This window comes from Typopeltis vanoorti, chromosome 4 (assembly GCF_054136105.1).
Source record: "Typopeltis vanoorti isolate ZY-2024b chromosome 4, IOZ_Tvanoo_1.0, whole genome shotgun sequence".
Classification (NCBI taxonomy): domain Eukaryota; kingdom Metazoa; phylum Arthropoda; class Arachnida; order Uropygi; family Thelyphonidae; genus Typopeltis; species Typopeltis vanoorti.
In genome coordinates this window covers 126,493,265-126,513,518 of record NC_143552.1, presented here as the reverse complement: position 1 = coordinate 126,513,518, position 20,254 = coordinate 126,493,265, and the positions used below count along the sequence as shown (strand labels likewise).

General features: G+C 35.6%; 1 protein-coding gene across 1 annotated transcript in view; it reads left to right on the top strand.

Moving 5' to 3' along the window:
- The window catches only part of P5CDh1 (delta-1-Pyrroline-5-carboxylate dehydrogenase 1), a 280,792-nt gene that overhangs the window by 157,015 nt on the left and 103,523 nt on the right, over positions 1 to 20,254 (top strand). Inside the window, exon 10 of the mRNA XM_090391995.1 lies at positions 1,612 to 1,760. Within this exon, the coding sequence (XP_090248121.1) occupies positions 1,612 to 1,760 (149 nt within the window). The remainder of the gene's footprint in view (positions 1 to 1,611; positions 1,761 to 20,254) is intronic.

Genomic DNA, 20,254 nt, shown 5'->3' with positions numbered 1-20,254 from the left:
ACAAGTATAGCCATTCTGGTCTTGCAGACCATGCTCTGGATACTCGCCACAGAATACGGTGGAAGAAAGCAACAATAATACACCTGAGCAAATATAAATTCGAAAGATTATTTATGGAATCAGCCTCTGCCCTAAGAAACTCTCCAAACCTCAACAAATTTGGTTGTATGCGACTGCCCCAAATTTGGGAGGCATACATCAGCAGACCTTCAGCCCAATGGCCAAGAACACCTACATAGCCCGCCAGAGGGCACCATCAGCACTTCTAGGAGAACGATAGCTTCATATCTTCATTCTCAGTTACTGTATTGTTAGTGCCTGTGTGCACCTGCCCTTTTGTAAGTTCCTTTAGAAAATGGCAATGTGACATTGCCGAAATATCGGAAATATCTATTAAAGTATTATTTAATTTATATTCGGATCTACGTTGTTTCAATTCCCTAAGTGATTTAGAAATGCATAACCAACGTATAAGCCTGTCTACGAGAATAAGTATTACGAATATTCTTTTCATCCTTTTTTTCTTCTTCTGCATATATAATATGATATTTATTGCACCAAAAATCTTTATTTTCTTCCTATCTTTCATTAAATACCTCTATAATGTCAATGTCTTATCTTTTAATTCACTGTTTCCTACTTAATTATGTTCTTAGTTCCAGGTTGTAATTCTGATGCACCATTTTTCTGCTTGCAAAATGACCAGAAGGGCTTACCATCCTGTCAGACACAGTTCTTATCAAAGAAGCTCTGTTTTTGTTGTCAGTTTTTAGTTTTAATCTCTTTTTTTTTTGTTTGATTCTTTCTTGATGCCTTATTGCAATTGTAGCATTCAGTTATACTTATTTATATTGTATTGCTAGTGATGCAGCTTTTGTTGATAACTAGTATCTTTTGGAGTAAAGACACACCCACACACTCACTCACTCTTGAACGATGACAGTAATTAACACTGTTGAACATGCTAATGTTTCATTTGAGAATGGGGGGATAGAGAGAGAGAGAGGTTATGAATGTGAGGAAGTGCATGCCATCCTATTGAAGGCTTACAATTTAAGGAACTGAATCATGCATTTTGGCTAGTACTACAGTAGAGATAGCCAGTGCACAACTTGACTGTTGGTATTTGCGGTTGTTTTTAATCTTGATGCTCTGAGTTTCCAATGAATTGTTCTAGAAAAAAACTGTTTTTTATAGTAACTGAAAATTAATTCCTTTGTTACCCCTGATGGACTTGCCTTTCATGGGTGTGAGAAGGCTGTGATAATAAATATATTTAGCATTATGCCAATCACACAAAAAAGTCCATTATATCATGATTCATTGCATTTTTTTTGGATGCATATGGTTAAGTAGCATTGGATTATATCACTCATTGGTTGGGTGACTGCTTCAGTTTTTTAATGTCAAGTTTGCATGCAGAAGTTAAAAGTCTGGTTTGCATCATATTATTGTTGGTAAGAGTGATTTTTTTTTGAGTGCCAATGATCAACTATTAATTCAAAAATAGCACCGGCTATTATGCAATGTAGAAGAAATATATAAAACTATACTTTATTCATGTAGAGATGATATTATATCATGTGTTAAATTTAATATATTTTCTTTTAGAATGTGGAGGGAAAAACTTTCATTTTGTACATTGTACAGCTGATATACCTACAGTGATTGTTACAGCACTCAAATCTGCTTTTGAATACAGTGGGCAAAAATGTTCTGCTTGCTCTCGGCTTTATTTGCCTGATACGTTATGGCCAAAGGTAAATTAACAATACATTTTTTGTGTGCTTGTGTATGTATGTGTGATATATTTTAAATTTAATATTCTTGCTGTTTTCTACTTATCCTCAAATTTGAACATTTTAGTTCAGAAGAACCTGGTTTACTAAGTGAATTTCATATTCCACTTAAGCAATTTTGCATTAACAGGATTTTTATTTATTTATTTTTTTTTTATTATGGCTGGTGTGTGCCAGTTCTGTGTACATAGAAATGTGTGTGTATATGTGGTACCTCAGTGTCAATTTAACTTCAGCCTTAGTCAAAGCTGATTTTGTGCTGCTTATATTCAGATTTTATTTATTTACTTTTTTTATAGTTAATCTGACATTTAAATTCAGTGTGACTTGTAATATGAATTCTAATAAATCTTCAAGGAAAAGAAAATTTATTACCTTAGAAGAAATGCTTCCTTTTACGAGAGAGAGAGAGATGTGTGGGGGCGGGGTGAGAGGGGAATGAAGGTTGTAAAATTGGTTACTGGACTTAGGGAATTAACATTTTGTACCATTGGAAAAATTATGGAGAGAAAGACAAAGTTAATTAAAAGATCAGCAAGAGAATAAGAGGAATTATACAGACAACAGTAGCAGAGGTACAGAAGGCTTTAGTTATGTCACATTGGAAAAGTTTTGTGAGGTAAAAAGGAAAATATGCTCGTGAGGTAAATATGAGGTAAAAAGGAATAGAAACAGTCTACTGCCAACCGAAGAGGATAAGATTGTTGAAAGAAAGCACTTTGACATTTTAAATGTAAAAACAGCATAACTCACTTAAGAAGTTCAGTAATGGAAGAACTTTGATTAAGTATAGATTTAAATACTGCTTTAGAACTAATATCTAAAAATGAAAGAATGAGTGTAATAGAGAAGATGATAAGTGGAGGAATATGGCAATGTATGCAATAGAATGCTTAAGACAGTTAAGGAAATAACTGCTGATAAATTGCAGATGATCTTTAATAATGTGCTAGAGAGTGAAAAGAGACTCAGATGATGGAAAGATGCAATGATAACCATAATTACAAGGAAAAGAGAACTCATTAATGTAAAGGTTAGTAGTTGGAAGGGAACCAATCATTCGATGCTGTTGGCACACTCTCCCTCGATGAGTCTTTGGACTCCCTGGAGGTGTCACATAATAATAATAATAGATCAGAGAGGAATTAGTTTACTGCCAGTACGTGCAAAAAGTTGAAACCAACAAAGATATAATAACATTCATGGGTCAATTTGAAGGATCGTTGTTTTGAAAGTCAGGTATATGGTAGATTACTATAGAACCACCAACATACAGACTTCAAGGATAGTATCCTTGGTCAGAGACATGGAAATTGACAAAGAAACGGGAAACTAAATTAAATAGCGGATATTATTTCTGGGCAAAATCCCATGTTACTCCTCTTAACAAACTATTATATTTATGGCTATTTGTCAGCTTCTGTTTAGGAGTGCCCCAGTTTAAATGCCATTGGCTCTTTTCTCACGGATCATAGTAGACAGACAAGACAATGAAACAATGCTTAGAATATCGGAAACAATAGCCATAAAGTGTGACGCAAACTCTATCAACGTACACAGGCCCTACATAATCTCCGAGGTTTGGAAGCTACACAACATAAAATTGAGGTCACAACCCCGACCAATAGGCGATAACACAAACACTTCAAAAGCAGAAGCACCTACCCAACCTGACATAGCATCCACTTCCTCCATGTGTTCAGACAACGACCACGAATAGTCGATACGAACCGCACCCCATCAATCCTCTTCCCCCCCCCTTCCAAAAATCAGTTGCTGTTTTCGACCCCTTTCACCCTTTCCCACCTCATATAAATATATAAAAAACACTCTGCCCATCCCTTATATATATGTTATTCAAAAAACCCGGGTTTTTTCCATTTGTTATTTCAATTCTCCCACTTGCCAAAATCCCCCCCCCACACACACACACAGTAGTTTGGACAACACGAAAGAAGAAGAGCCACAACACCCAGAAAAAGGCATGTGCAAATTTCTTGTCCTCTATGCAACATATATTTATTGATAAATATACATCTACAATGCCCTAAGAATCCGTGAGAAAAGAGCCAATGGTATTTAAACTGGGGCACTCCTAAACAGAAGCAGGCAAATAGCCGTAAATATAATAAATTAAATAGTTTTCGAACAAAGTGTTTGGACAATATTAAAAATATTTGTCTCCAACATATAACAGATGATGAAATATATAAACAGAGAGGATCAAACAATCATCACCACTGAAATAAAAAGATGCAGATAGAAATGGATTGGACATATGATTGGAAAATGGATAGAGGAGAGATTTCAAGAGTAATTTCGACATGGATCCCAAAATTAAAAGGGAAAGGTTAACACTAACTTGGCGGATGACAGGAAAAAAAGAAAAAAAATAGCTGGATGGGAGAGCCAGAGAGGAACAGAATTAGCTGCAAAAGACACGGTCACCTAAAGAAGACAGATCTCATGGCCTAATATGCCATGGGACACAAAGAGAATAGGTAAGTCGTACCATTAGAGTACTATTTGAAAAAAATTAAAGAATCATGTAAAAGTGGTATGTGTGTGAATGCATCTTGAGTTTGTTATTTAACTGATTGTGGAAATAAGTATTCCCCTTTATACTCAAGTGATTCAAGAAAATGCCAGACATATTTATGAATCTTTAAAAAATGATGATCTGAGATTAAAAAATTTAATGCTAATACCAGATGGTTTCAGAAATTCAATGTCTTTCATGGGTTTCACAATGTACAACTGGTGGAAGTTAAAATTTCACAAGCATATTGAAGGTTATTACAAAAATTACAGATGCAAGTATTTCTACTCTGGGTGACTATTTGAAAATGCAGTCCAGATGAATATCCATTTCTATACTTTATAAAGAGAAATGGTGCTTCACATGAGATGTTAGGCACATTCATTAATAAGAATGGTCTGAAGTCTCCATGTCAAGCATGAAGATGAATCAGTGAATGTGTTGTGTCAGTGTAATTTACCGTTTTTTTCTCTCCTTTACTATTTCTTTCTACTATTAAATATTTCCAATTTCATATCTCTTTTATTTTTTATTTTTTTTTATGTTCCTCCCACCCACGAAAGGTTATTTGCAAACCTATAGTACATTTTGTGCCATGGGTGGTTTTTCTCTATTTTTTAATCAATTTTGTATATTTTTTGTATTTTTCATTTATTTTTTACATAGTCTAGAAACCCCTGCTCTAGTGACCAAACATGGAACTTTTTCAAGCCACTTCAGTCCTCCAATAAGTGGGGTGATGCTCTCCCACCAGGCAATGACATTCACCTCCACTTAAAGACATTCACAAACATCCATGCCCACGGTGGGATTCGAACCTGCAGTCTCTAGAGAGGGGGGGAGGGGTATGCTAACCACTTGGCCAACCAGTCTGGTAAGCTATGTCATGCTAAATTATGATATACATTTACTTTTTATTTTTATTGGATTTGAGTCAAATAAAGCTTCCCTTCATGAAACTGATTTGTCCTCTCATTTCTGTTTCCGTTTATTCGAAAATATTATTATTTTATGGAGGAGTGGCCATCTCCATGGACGAGTCTATAGACTCATTGTGTGAGACCCTAAATTAACCCTTATACACTCAAATCCTAATATACCTTTCTTTGAATCAATTCACTGTCAGGGAACTCGCAAACAATTCTGGCAATCCATTTCACTTGCTCACCACTCTCAATGCAAAAAACCTAGTCCTCACATTTCTACTAACCACACTCTTATACAACTTCCATGGATGGGGGCCCTAGTTTTCTGACTATTTGTCATATATTGAAAATTGACTTGTAAGGCCTCCAGGAATGACAACTAATTCTGTATTCATTTCTTTTAGAAGCTTCTTGGTTGATTCTGTTTTATGGCTCTGAATTGATCCCACACTAACATTGCAGGCTTTTTAAACAATACACCTGGACGTTTTGCCCATATCTTTGGTATCCATAATTTCATTCCTGTTTCGTCCATCCAGCGTTTATCTTGAATGTGGATAATAATGCCACGAGGGATTTCATCTCTCGGTAATGTTTTTCTCTTGAAGATTAACATGAGGGGGGGTAGTTTTGTTCCATCCGCACAGCAATCTAAAACTACAGTGTAGTGAGTTTTTTTTCATGACCTGTTGTTTTGATCACTATTGATTTGGTGCCTTTTGAATCTACTGTCTGATTTGAAGGAACATCAAAAGTTAGAGGCACTTCATCCATGTTCGCAATTTGATTAAGCTCAAAGTTAAATTTCCTTCTCGCTGATATTACAAATCTATGGAATTCTATGATTTTAGTTTCATAGTCAGCCGGCATTTTTTGGGCTAGAGTGGTTTTTGTATGCATGCATAACCCATGTCTTTTCATAAATCTAAAGCACCAAGACGGTGATCTGGTAAAATCTAAAATTCCATTAACAGTTGCCCATCGTTTCGCTTCAAAATTTATCATTTTTGTAGAAACGAGATATTTCCATGTTTCGATGATTTGTTACCCAATTTTTCATTTGTACTTCTACTTCTGGCCATTTTTCTAGGTGCAAACGGAATGTTTTCTTGTGTTTACATAGCAGTTTTAATTGTTCCTCTTGTTTTCTCCACTTGCGAACCATTTTTTCTGTTGGTGGTGGACCAAAATGTCTTTCTGCTGATCTGTTTCCATATTGTTTTGCATAATTTATCGCATTAAATTTATAACTCACGTTATATGAAAGTCTTTTTTTTACACTCATTTTTTCTAATTTTAAGATAAAAATTTTAACGACTTATAAAAAATAATTCAAACGAACCATACAAAAGCACATATGTTTACACACTAATGACAACGCTCTAAATCGGTGATTCTCCCACATGCAGCGAGATAACTTAGGTACCTACCTTCAGTGGCGTACTTACTAATTTTTTTAACAGATCCTTGTCATATTCCTATGATTTTGCAACTATTTGTCTTAAAGTGAAAATCTGATCTCTGCAATTCTCACATTCAGTTTTATTCTCTTTTTTTTTTTTTTATAGATGGGTACTATTGAGAGCTCTACTCCAATCATTGGGATGACCTTCTGAAAAGGCCCTCTGAATTATGCAATATAGCCACTGCAAAACTTTTATCTCCATACTTAAGCAATTCTGGTTGAATATCATCTACTCCAGCTGCCTTTCCACATTCCAAGTTTTTGAGAGCTTTTTCTGCCTCAAGTATTGATATCTGCTGGTCTTTGCATTCCTCATGAAAATTTTCTACTATGGTTCTGTCACTGCTTGGTTCATTTAATTGTCTTTTAAAGTAATTATTCCAGACATTCAGGATACCCTCATCTTCAGTTTTTATGTCACCTTTATAGGGTGCTTAAGGGTCAAAGCTGTATAACTGAGAGGAGACCTCCACATAGCCTTTAAAGGAATGCGGAGAACCGACCAGGGCTTCTGACCTAATGTCCAATCCTCACCTTCTCGTGGTGCACCCTGTTGGGTATCTACTTTGATACTGAACGAACGAGGATGGGCTGGCAATTTGGGATTTAGCCGACCAAATTGTATTCTTATTGGTTAAACCAAAATAAAAAATGATGGTACAACATGACAAAATTTCATGCCGGCTGGGGCGTCACCCGGTTAAACAAGGCCCCCGTTGTTTTCGCCAGGGAACCAGGGCGAACAGCGAAAAGTCAGCTACTGGAACAAATCTGAAAACAAACCCCAACTCAACATCACCAGAGTTAAAGATCGGTACTATCAACGTAAGAAGCCTGAATGGCAAAGAAATGGAGCTAGCTGAGGAATTAGATAAGTACCAGATCGACATAATAGGGGTGACTGAAACAAAAAAGACCAAAACTGGTGAGATCTTTCTGAGCAATAAATACAAAATGTTATATTCAGGCAATAACAATCAAGGAAAAGAAGGAGTAGCCATAGTATTCAACACAAAATACGAGGCTAATCTTCTTGAATGGCAGTCAGTCTCAAGTAGAGTAATGTGGGCAAATATGAGAATGGGGAACTGGACAATGAGACTTATTTGTGCCTATGGTCCCACAGAAGGTTCTACTAAGGTAGAAGTGGAGGAATTTTTTGAGGCTTTAGAAAAAGCAACTGACACAATGAAAAAGGAAAAGTTGGTCCTTGTTGGGGATCTAAATAGTAGAGTAGGAAATGATTGTGAGACATACAAAAATATTTTGGGAAAATTTGGAGAAAAGAGCAAAGCTAATAATAATGGCAAATATCTGTTGGATTTCTGCTCGGGACATGGACTGGTTATTACTAACACCATGTTCCAACATAAAAATGTGCACAAATTCACATGGAGAGAAGAGGCTAGGAATAAGAAAAGTCTCATTGACTATGTTATTGTTGATAGTGATGTTTTCTCCCTGGTGCAGGACACCAGAGTGTACAGAGGATTTGAAATTGGAAGTGATCACTATTTAGTCTTGAGCAGGATAAAATTGAATTTCATATTGAAAAGAATAACATGTAAGAAACTTTTAAAGCGAATAAAAGTTGAGCAGCTCTCAGATGTAAACTGTAGACTAAAATACAGAAATATTATTGAAAAGAAAATGAAAGAGTTTGAGAACAGGAATCAAACCTTGGAGATTAAGTGGCAAACTCTGAAGGAAACATTGATTGATTCTGCCAGAGAGGCATGTGGTGAGGTTGTGTGCAAAGATAAAAAAATCAGAACTCCCTGGTGGACACAGGAAGTTAAAGAGGCAGTGAAGGAAAAGAAGAAAGCATATCAAAAGTTCCTGGCAAATAAGTCAGCTTTTACTCTTACAGAATACAGAGACAAATGTAAGAAAGCTAAACAGTGTGTAAAACTAGCTAAACAAAAGTCATGGGAGGACTTTGGCAAGAATATAGAAAATAAATATCAAGAAGGTGGCAAAATATTCTGGAGGTTGTTGAAGAAGCTTAGGAATGGAGGAAAGAGTGCTGTAAAAGGAATTAGAGATGATAAAGGTGAAATGAAAACAGGAGAAAAAGATATCCTTGAAGTATGGAGTAATTACTTTGAAAAACTGCTAAATGAAACAAGCAGTGATGACAGCACAGTGATAAAAAACACTGACCAGGCATGCAGTCAGGAATACATATCCATACTTGAAGTAGAAAAAGCCATCAAAGGCTTGAAATGTGGAAAGGCAGCAGGAGTAGATGATATTCGTCCAGAAATGCTGAAGTATGGTGGTATAAGAGTCTTACAGTGGCTGCACTGCATAGTTCAGAAAGCCTGGACAGAGGGACGAATTCCCGATGACTGGAGTAGAGCTCTCATAGTACCCATATATAAAAAGGGAAATAAAACTGAATGTGAGAATTACAGAGGTATTTCCCTACTGAGTGTTCCTGGCAAGATCTATGCAAGTATACTTGAGAAACGGTTGAGAAGAATTGTGGAAGAAAAGCTTGGTGAAGAACAAGCTGGATTCAGGCCAAATAGAGGCTGTCAGGATCAGATCTTCACTTTACAACAAATAGTCGAGAAAGTATGGGAATATAACAAAGATCTGTATTTAAGTTTTGTCGATTTGGAAAAGGCATATGACAAGGTGCCAAGAGAGAAGCTATTCAATACGCTGCAGTTATATGGTGTCAATGGGGCATTATATCAAGCAATACTTAGTCTTTATTTGAGTTGTGAGTCAGCAGTTAGAATTGAAGGAAGTACAGAAAGATGGTTTAATGTTAAATCTGGTGTGAGACAAGGATGTACATTATCCCCTCTGTTATTCATTATCTATATGGATCACATTATGAAGGAATGTGGTATTAAACCTGATATCAAAATTGGAGATGTTAATGTCAGCTCTTTGCTTTATGCGGATGATGTTATACTTCTAAATAAATCTGCTACAAGTCTGCAAGATTCTCTGACTAAATTGAATAGCTGTTGTAATAGATATGGTATGAAGGTCAGCAATAAAAAGACAAAGACAATGAAAATAGGCAGAATCATTGAAAATGTCAACTGTGTTGTGAATGGAGAACCTGTGGAACAAGTAAAACATTTCAGTTACTTAGGCATAATTTTTACTGAAGATGGTAAACTAAATATAGAAATAGACAACAGAATCAGCAAAGCTGGTATCGTGGGAAGTCAATTGAATAAATTCATATGGAATAAGAAAGAAATTAGTTGGAACACTAAATTAGCTGTATACAAGACTGTGTTCAAACCAATTTTAACTTATGGATCTGAGAGCTGGGTCAGAAGTAAAACACTTGACCAAAGACTAGAGACCGCAGATATGAGAGTCCTGAGAAAGATTAGAGGCGTGAACAGATGGCATCAATGGCAATATCATATTAAAAATGAGGATATTAGGAAAGAACTTGACATTGTCAGCATCCAGGAATGCGTTAGCAGAGCTAATCTCAGATGGTATGGTCACTTAAATAGAATGGGAGAGGAAAGATTAGCAAAACAAGTGTTCTCTGCCAGGTTGGCAGGAAAACGACCCAGAGGAAGACCAAGATATAGGTGGATTGATACAGTACAAAGTGCCTTAGACGATAGAAATATAAGATCTGATAATGTTGGAGTCTTGACAAGTAACAGACTGATTTGGAGGAAAATTGTAGATAGGAAGTTAGTAATGATGTAATTTTTTCATGTAGTACTGTCATATCCTGTACACCCCTTGAGGGTACATGGCAGGAATTTGATGATGATGATGATTATCCATTTATAAACTTTTTCAATAGCCTCCAGAATATTTTGCCACATTCCTGATATTTATTTTCTATAATTTTATCAAAGTCTTCCCATGACTTTTTGTTTAGCTACTTTTTCACACTGCTCAGCTCTGTTACATTTTTTTCTGTATTCTTTTATGGCATCTGTCGAGTTATTTGCTAGGAACTTTTGGTATGCTTTATTCTTTTCCATGCTGTTTCTTTAACTTCTTGTGTCCACTATGGTTCTTGATTTTCTGTCCTTGACAACTTCACCACATACCTCCCTAGCTGAATCAGTGTCTTCTTCATAGTTTGCCACCATGACTCCAAGGTTTGGTTTTTGTTTTCAATTTGTTTAATTTTTTTTTTCAATAATGTTAGTATAGCCGAGTCTACAATTTACTTGTGAAATCTGCTGAACTTTAATTCTTTTTAAATCTTTTTTTACATACTGTTATTTCCAATGTGATATTTATTTTTATCCTCTGTATACTCTTGTATCCTGAATGAGCATGAAGTTATCACTATCAACAATGATATAGTCAATGAGGCTTTTCTTATATCTTGTATCTTCACTCGATCTGAACTTGTACAAATATTTATGTTAAAACATGGTGTTAGTAATGACTAGTGTGTGTGTGTGTTCTAAGCAGAAGTCCGGTAAATACTTACCATTATTATTAGCTTTGCCCTTTTCTCCAAATTTGCCCAAAATGTTCCAATATGCCTGGTGGGATTCATTTCCTATTCTGCTATTCAGATTTCCAACAGGGACAACTTTTTCAATTTTCTTTATATTAGCTGCCTGTTCTAATAACTCAAAAAATTCCTCACTTCTTCCTTGGAAGAATCTTCTGTGGGACTATAGGCACAAATAAGTTTCATTGTCCATGTCTACATTTGGAAGTTTACCCACATAATTCTACTTGAAACTTCTTTCCAATCAAAAAGTTTATTTTCATGTTTGTTGTTGAATGCTATTGCTACTCCTTCCTTTCCTTGATCACTATTTCCTGAAAATAACATCCTATACTTAGTGTTTAGTAATATCTCACCTGTTTTTGTCTCAGTAATGCCAATTATGTCCATATGGTACTTTTCCAATTCTTCTGCAAGTTCGATTTCCTTTCCATTACTACTCCTTATATTGATGGTTCCTATCTTCAGTTCTTCTACTGTTGGGTTTTTTATTCTTCTTCTAGATGTTGAGTTAGAGCTTGTTCCAGTAGCTGATTTTACACTGTTTGCTCTGGTTCCCTGATGAAAACAGCGGGAGGACCTTGTTTAATGCTGTGTTGAACGGGTGACGTCCTAGTCGGCATGAAATCTCAAGTTATACCATCATATGCATTTGTGCTTTAAGCGAATAGAGAGTACAATTTGGTTGGCTTAGTCCAAATTGCAGCCCATCCTTGTTCTTTCAGTACCTAGTAGATACCTACTAACAGGGAGCACCACGTGAAAGTGAGGTATTTGGCTTGGATCTTTAAGCAACCCAATGAAATTAAAGATTATTAAATTTAAAAATATGAGCTAGACACAAATAGAAAATTGTAATAAGTCATAAGATAATGCTGGCTAGTTTTCTTTACTACAGATTTTTTTTTTGATGAATAGGTCTGTGGATATTAATATTGACAGATGTGTTGTTACTAAGGTAGTTTTAGATGTTCTACATTCTTAATGGGTGAACAAGCAAATCAACTCCTGAAATATGGATGCAAAGACTAGTTTTTTTGTTTTGTTTTGAGATTGGTGAATGAGCAGAGTGATTTGCCCGAGGTAGTTTTAAATGAATTTCAGAGTGAATGAATTTAAATATAGGTATGATAAGCATTGTGCGAATAACAGTTAGTGTGTGTTTTTGCATTTAGTTTCTGTGGCAATACCTGGTTAATAATAATAGTCTTGAGTCGTCTTTTTTTTATAGTTCTTATCATATAGATTTTGAAACCACTTTGCAATTTAAAGATATAAATGTGATTTATGCTGACCAACTGTTCTGCAGCTTTTCATTATTGTTAACTTATTGGGGTGCTTAAGGGTCAAAGATGTATAACTGAGAGGAGACCTCCACATAGCCTTTAAAGGAATGTGGAGAACCGACCAGGGCTTCTGAACTAATGTCTACTTCTCACCTTCTTGTGGTGCACCCTGTTAGGTATCTACCTGGATACTGAACGAATGAGGATGAGCTAACAATTTGGGATTTAGCCGACCAAATTGTATTCTTATTGGCTTAAACCAAAATACAAAATGATGGTACAACATAACAAAATTCCATGCCGGTTGGGGCGTCGCCCGGTTAAACAAGGCCCTGCCCCGTTGTTTTCGCCAGGGAATGAGGGCAAACAGCGAAAAGTCAGCTACTGGAACAAATCTGAAAACACACGCCAACTCAACATCACCAGAGTTAAAGATTGGTACTATCAACATAAGAAGCCTGAATGGCAAAGAAATGGAGCTAGCTGAGGAATTAGATAAGTACCAGATTACCATAATAGGGGTGACCAAAACAAAAAAAGACAAAAACTGGTGAGATCTTTCTGAGCAATAAATACAAAATGTTATATTCAGGCAATGGCAATCAAGGAAAAGAAGGAGTAGCCATACTATTCAACACAAAATACGAGGCTAATCTTGAATGGCAGGCAGTCTCAAGTAGTCCAGTTGTCTCATTATCCAGTTTCCCATTCTCAAATATGAGAATGGGAAACTGGACAATGAGACTTATTTGTGCCTATGGTCCCACAGAAGGTTCTAAGGTGGAAGTGAAGGAATTTTTTGAGGCTTTAGAGAAAGCAACTGGCACAATGAAAAAGGAAAAGTTGGTCCTTGTTGGGGGATCTAAATAGCAGAGTAGGAAATGATTGTCAGACATACAAAAATATTTTGAGAAAATTTGGAGAAAAGAACAGTTAATAATAATGGCAAATACCTGTTGGATTTCTGCTCAGGACATGGTCTGGCTATTACTAACACTATGTTCCAACATAAAAATATGCACAAATTCACATTTTTATGAGAATTTGTGCACAGAGAAGAGGCAAGGAATAAGAAAAGTCTCATTGACTATGTTATTTTCAATAGTGATGTTTTCTCCCTATTTCAGGACACCAGAGTGTACAGAGGATTTGAAATTGGAAGTGATCACTGTTTAGTCTTGAGCAGGATAAAATTGAATTTCATTTTGAAAACCAGATCATTTAAAAAAGTTTTTAAGTGAATAAAAGTTGAGCAGCTCTCAGATGTAAACTGTAGACTAAAATACACAAAGATTATTGAAGAAAAATGAAAGTGTTTGAGAACAGGAACCAAACCTTGAAGAAAAGATTGATTGACTCAGCCAGAGAGGCATGTCGTGAGGTTGTCTGCAAGGATAGAAAAAACAGAACTCCATGGTGGACACAGGAAGTTAAAGAGGCAGTGAAGGAAAAGAAGAAAGCATATCAAAAGTCAGTTTGTGTTCTTGGAGAATACAGAGACAAATGTAAGAAAGCTAAACTGTGTAAAACTAGCTAAACAAAAGTCATGGGAAAACTTTGGTAAGAACATAGACAATAAATATCAAGAAGGTGGCAAGATTTTCTGGAGGTTGTTGAAACTCAGAAATGGAGGAAAGAGTGTTGTAAAAGGAATTAGAGATGATAAAGGTGACATGAAAACTGGAGAAAAAGATATTCTTGAAGTATGGAGTAATTACTTCGAAAAATTGCTAAATGAAACAAGCAGTGGTAAAAAACACTCAGCAGGCATACATATCTGTACTTGAAGTAGAAAAAGCCATCAAAGGCTTGAAATGTGGAAAGGCAGCAGGAATAGATGATTATTAGAACAGAAATGCTGGTGCATGGAGGTATAAAAGTCTTACAGTGGCTGCACTGCATAGTTCAGAAAGCCTGGACAGAGGGATGAATTCCCGATGATTGGAATAGAACTCTCATAGTACCCATATATAAAAAGGGAAATGAAACTGAATGTGAGAATTACAGAGGTATTTTCATACTGAGTGTTACTGGTGAGATTTATGCAAGTATACTTGAGAAATGGTTGAGAAGGATTGTGGAAGAAAAGCTTGGTGAAGAACAAGCTGGATTCAGGCCAAATAGAGGCTGTCAGAATCAGATCTTTACAATAAATAGTTGAGAAATCATGGGAATATAACAAAGATCTGTATTTAAGTTTTGTCGATCTGGAAAAGGCATATGACAAGGTGCCCAGAGAGAGAGAGAGAAGCTATTCAATACGCTACAGTTATACAGTGTCAATAGGGCATTATATCAAGCAATATTGAGTTGTAAATCAGCAGTTAGAATTGGAGGAAGTACAGGAAGATGGTTTAATGTTAAATATGGTGTCAGACAAGGATGTACATTATCCCCTCTGTTATTCATTATCTATATGGATCACATTATGAAGGAAAGTGGTATTAAACCTGATATCAAAATTGGAGATGTTAATCTCAGCTCTTTACTTTATGTGGATGATGTTATACTTGTAAATATGCTACAAGTCTGCAAGATTCCCTGACTAAATTGAATAACTGTTATAATAGATATGGTATATAGGTCAGCAGTAACAAGACAAAGATAATGAAAATAGGCAGAAGCATTGAAAATGTCAAGTATGTTGTGAATGGAGAATCTGTGGAACAAGTAAAACATTTCAGCTACTTAGGCACGATTTTTAGTGAAGATGGTAAATTAAACCTCGAAATAGACAACAGAATCAACAAAGCTGGTATGGCAAGAAGTCGGTCGAATTAATTCATATGGAATAAGAGAGAAATTAGTCAGAACAATACTAAATTAGCTGTATACAAGACAGTGTTCAAACCAGGTTTAACTTATGGATCTGAGAGCTGGGTCACAAGTAAAACACTTGATGAAAGACTAGAGACTGCAGATATGAGAGTCCTGAAAAAGATTATGGGCACGAACAGATGGCAGTATTATATTAAGAACGAAGATATTAGGAAAGAACTTGACATTGTTAGCATCCAGGAATGTGTTAGCAGAGCTAATCTCAGGTGGTATGGTCACTTGAACAGAATAGCGAGGAAAGATTAGCAAAATAAGTGTTTATTCTCTGTCAGGTTGGCAGGAAAACAACCCAGAGGAAGACCAAGATATAGGTGGATTGATAGTGTACAAAGTGCCTTAGACGATAGAAATATAAGATCTGATAATGTTGGAGTCTTGACAAGTAACAGACTGATTTGGAGGAAAATTGTATATAGGAAGTTAGTAATATTATAAATTTTTCATGTAGTACTATCATGTCCTGTATACACCTTGAGGGTACATTCCTGCCATTGAGGGTACAATGGCAGGAATTTGATGATGATATATTTGCTCTGCAAGCAGTTAAAACAAGTTTATTAAGTCAGAATTCAGAATTCTGTTTGTAAATGATATTTTCATACAGAAGCAGATTATGCATATTATTGAAATAGTTTCAGTACTTTCTTTTATGTATACTTACTTATTTTCTAGTTCTTTGGTAAACATATTGCAAAAGGGAAGTAATATGATATCTATAAAAGTGTGTTTGTTTTTGACTCTTCAGTGTTTATTTTGATGCATGTGATAAGGTTTTTTGCACATGAGTGATTCATAGAGCATTTGAATCTTGTGATATAGTGATGAATCACATTACGATTTCAAATTGAAAATTTCCACACAAAATCACAGTGGGACTACTGAGTACAGAAATGTCTAGTATGAACAAATCACCTGTTCCTAGCGAAACACTAACTACCAAGTTCTGAAATGCATCTGGAAGCATCATGATCTCCAGCTGTTTTTCTTGGTTTGGGGTACCCAAGTTCCAGTAATAGGAAATTTTAATGCTGTAGCATATAGTGATATTCTAGAGCAGTGGTTCCCAACCTTTTTCCATTTATGTACCCCTTTTAAATCCATTTCTATAAATTGTACCCCTTGTTTTTAAAATAGCTGTTTTTAAATACTGCCGCTTTTGTTCAGTGCCTATCTTAATGTAAAATAGTGGAAATGAGGTAATGAGTTGGGAGGCAGTACACAGTTGTAAGTGTACACAGGCAGTACACAGTTGGGAGGCACAGACAATTCTGTGCCTCCCAACTTCATAACCTTGCTTTTTGCAAGGTTTCTGCAAGATTGGTTTGAGGAGATGGGTGTTGAAAAACTTGTCTAGCCTACAGAGAGCTCCGATCTCAACCCTATTGAACACATGGGATATATTACAATGCTGATTATGGACAGGCTGAATTATCCAACATCAGTAAATGACTTCACCATTGCTTTTCTGATGACGTGCTTAGGAGATTGCTTGGATCAATGCCATGGCATGTGAAACTGTAATAGCTAGATGTTGATGGGAAGTGGTAAAGGAGTGTTTGAGAAAAGTAATATCAGACTGCATACCTAGAGTTCAGGAGAATAAATCATGTGGGAGTTAAATGGATGAATACCATCATTAAGCCAGAGCTACAAAAAAAATAAATAAATAAAATAAAATAAAAAAATGGAGGGAGTTCAAGGAGAATGGGTGATTAGCAGGCACATAAACAGACAAGAAAGGTAACTGGTGTGGTAAGAAAGGAAATTGGCAATGCAGAGCAATGATAATCCCAAAGAGGTTTTTTTTTTTTTTTTTTGATATTTTACAAGTAAAAAGAATAATGCTCATGGCGAAATGATTTTAATGAATGCCAGTGGTAGAGAGGTAAGTGAATCAGGCAAAATAATAGAATTACTAAGTGAACACTTTGCAAGAGTATATCATCCAGATATTGCAGTAACAAGAAAGACAAAGGCTTATATGGAAACTGAAATAAATGAACAGAAGGTGCATAGCATATTACAGAACCTCGATGTGAATATAACTATGGGATTAGATGGTAGACTGACTCGAGTTTTACGAGAATGTGCTAGGGAATTTGCAGTACCTTTGAACACATTGTTTAATCTAAGTCTTGGCTTTGGGTTAGACCCAAGGGGAGTAGAAAGAAGGGAAAAAAATAGTTCCACTGCATAAAGGGAGCTCCAAGATGGATGTAACAAATTACTGGATGATCAGCATATCAGGAGTTTTAGTCAAGGTACTGGAGAAGTTGCTCAAGAGCAAAATACAGGAAAGGATAGACAGAAATGGGGTAGTATGTAGAGCAGTGCTTCCCAAACTTATGGATGTTAAGGCCCCCTTTGGAAAAATTAAAATATTTCACGGTCCCCCACTGGATTTTTTGGGGATTGTAGCCATTGGCTAAGAAGGTGTTATGGCTACTACTACAGCCAAACAGGCAGGACAGCTAATATCAGGATATCTGAACACAAAGACTACATCCAGTTTCACCAATACAGCCACTCAGGACTTGTGGACCCACCACAAAATACGCTGGAAGAAAGCCACTATACTACACCGTAGCAAATATAAATTTGAAAGATTGTTCCTGGAATCAGCCTCAGCTCTAAAAAAACTTCCCAAATCTTAACAAATTTGGATGCACTGTCCCAAATTTGGGAAGCTTGCATCCTTAGAACATCAGCCCAACAGCCAAGACAATCCAATTTAGCCTGCTGTGGGGACACCTTTAGGACTCTAGGACCAACACGTTTCCTTCTTCAGCCTCATTTGCTCATTGTTACGTGCACAATCATAGTTTTATGTTCCCAGAAGATGGCAATGTAACATTGGCAAAATATTGGAAGGTATTGATTAAAGTTTTTTAATTAATACTTTAGTATAAGTTGTCATTTCCTGGCAACTTATACTAAAGTTGTCAGGAAATTTAAAGTTGTGTAACCAATGTATAAGTTTATCTACAAGAATTACATCATCTTTATTAACTAATGCTTTTTCAGTTTAGTATCATTGGAAAATAGCTGGATATTCTTCCTCAGATCACTCTCAATATCATCGATGTATAAATTGAACAGTATCAATCTCAGCATAACTCTGTATTGCACTTGCTTCTCGTTGATTCAACTCTACTTTATACTGCTATCTGTTCATCAGTATAGATCACTATTACATCCACTTATGTAATAGTGATCTATACTGATCTTGTCAAATATTTTTGCAAACTACAGGGAGAAAAATTTTCTCCCTTTCCAAAAAGGAGAAAAATATTCTTTTTAGAAAGCTGTGCTTCCCCCCCCCCCCACACACACACTATCATATGTCAATTAACCTATTTCTGAATTTTTTAAACCAATCTTCCAGTATCTTAATCACCATTCTTGAGATATTTTGGAGCCTTCTTTATGTAATATAACTGTTTTGCTGCCTTTTCACTTCCAATGCACTCATCTGGCATTGAGATATAAATTAAACTGGTTCTTTCATTGCTCTTGTGCCTTCCTATAATACATGGACTGATATCTCAGTATCCATTCACATTGAGATTTCTTAATATCTGAAACATATCCTGTTCCCATCTCATATTTCCTGTCACATCAGTCACTGCATTACACTTACATAGTGAATGCTCAGTAATTCACCTATTTCTTCTACCTTCTATCTCCTCTTTACCATCAGTAAAGTTATCTTTCCATATCTTTTCTGCTATATGAACTTCCCATAATGATTATGGAAAGATCATATAGTAGAAGCGCTTTTTTAGGATTTCTCTCCTCTAGTTGATTTTCTCTCCCCCCCCCCTTCCCATTCTAGTTACCCTTTTTGCCTGTGCTTTGTATTGTTCATGAGTTTGCTGGTCACCTTTCTCTTACATTTTCTTGCTTACCCCCCCCCCCCCCCAACTGGCCAGGACGTCTATAGACGTCCAGCTAAATCTGGATACGATTCAGACCACCTGTCGAAAGAACATGAATGAGAAGTGCAATTTGGCTGTCATGTTGTTTAGAAGGTGTGATAATCCCTCCCACTGAAGAGAACATTTAATCAAATTATCTCATGTTCATAGCTGCATCTCAGTTGCCTATAACAAGAAACTTAGTTCCTTGTTCCATGCTGGGTAACTGGATCTTAGTTATACTGGATAGACTAAAAATATAGAAATTATTTTTATTTTTGTTTTCTCTTTTTATTGTACAATACAGTTTTAATGTCTGGACAAAATAAAGATCCTTGCATAGTTTCTTCATAAAATATTGCCTTATCTTGGAGAACCAATTTAATTTTAATTTTTTTGTGCTAATTTTTTCTAATCGCTTACTTGACAAAACATTTTCTTTGTTCTCGAAGAAATTAATTCATGATAATTATTTGAAATATTATTTTTAAAAAAATGGCTGCTGACATTCCAGAGTGTTAATTTTAATTTTGTTCAAAATTATATTTCATACTTCACAGATTTCTTGAAGGACATGCTTGGGCGACTTTGCTTTATAGAGAATAACATGAAATTCATTAATCATATCACTAATTTTTTTTCTTTATATTGTGATCTACTGTTCTTTGCACTTTCATCTTCTTGGTTTCCCTGTATAATTGGTCATTATAAAATAAAATTAATGATTATGGTTTAAATTGATATGTATATATTATCTGCTAGTTCAGATATTATGCTCCAATTTTAAAGTAAGTGATACTTTTGCTTATATTCTATCATTCATTGTCAACAGAATATGCTCATGTTATCTCATAATACTCAAATTCTGTTTTCCATGAAATATCAACTTTTATCTATTGGGAAAACATGCTACAATTGAAACGTAAACTATTTCACAAAAAAAAAAAAAAATAATAATAATAATAAAATATATAATATAAATAATACGTGAACATTTTCACCTTGCCAACACA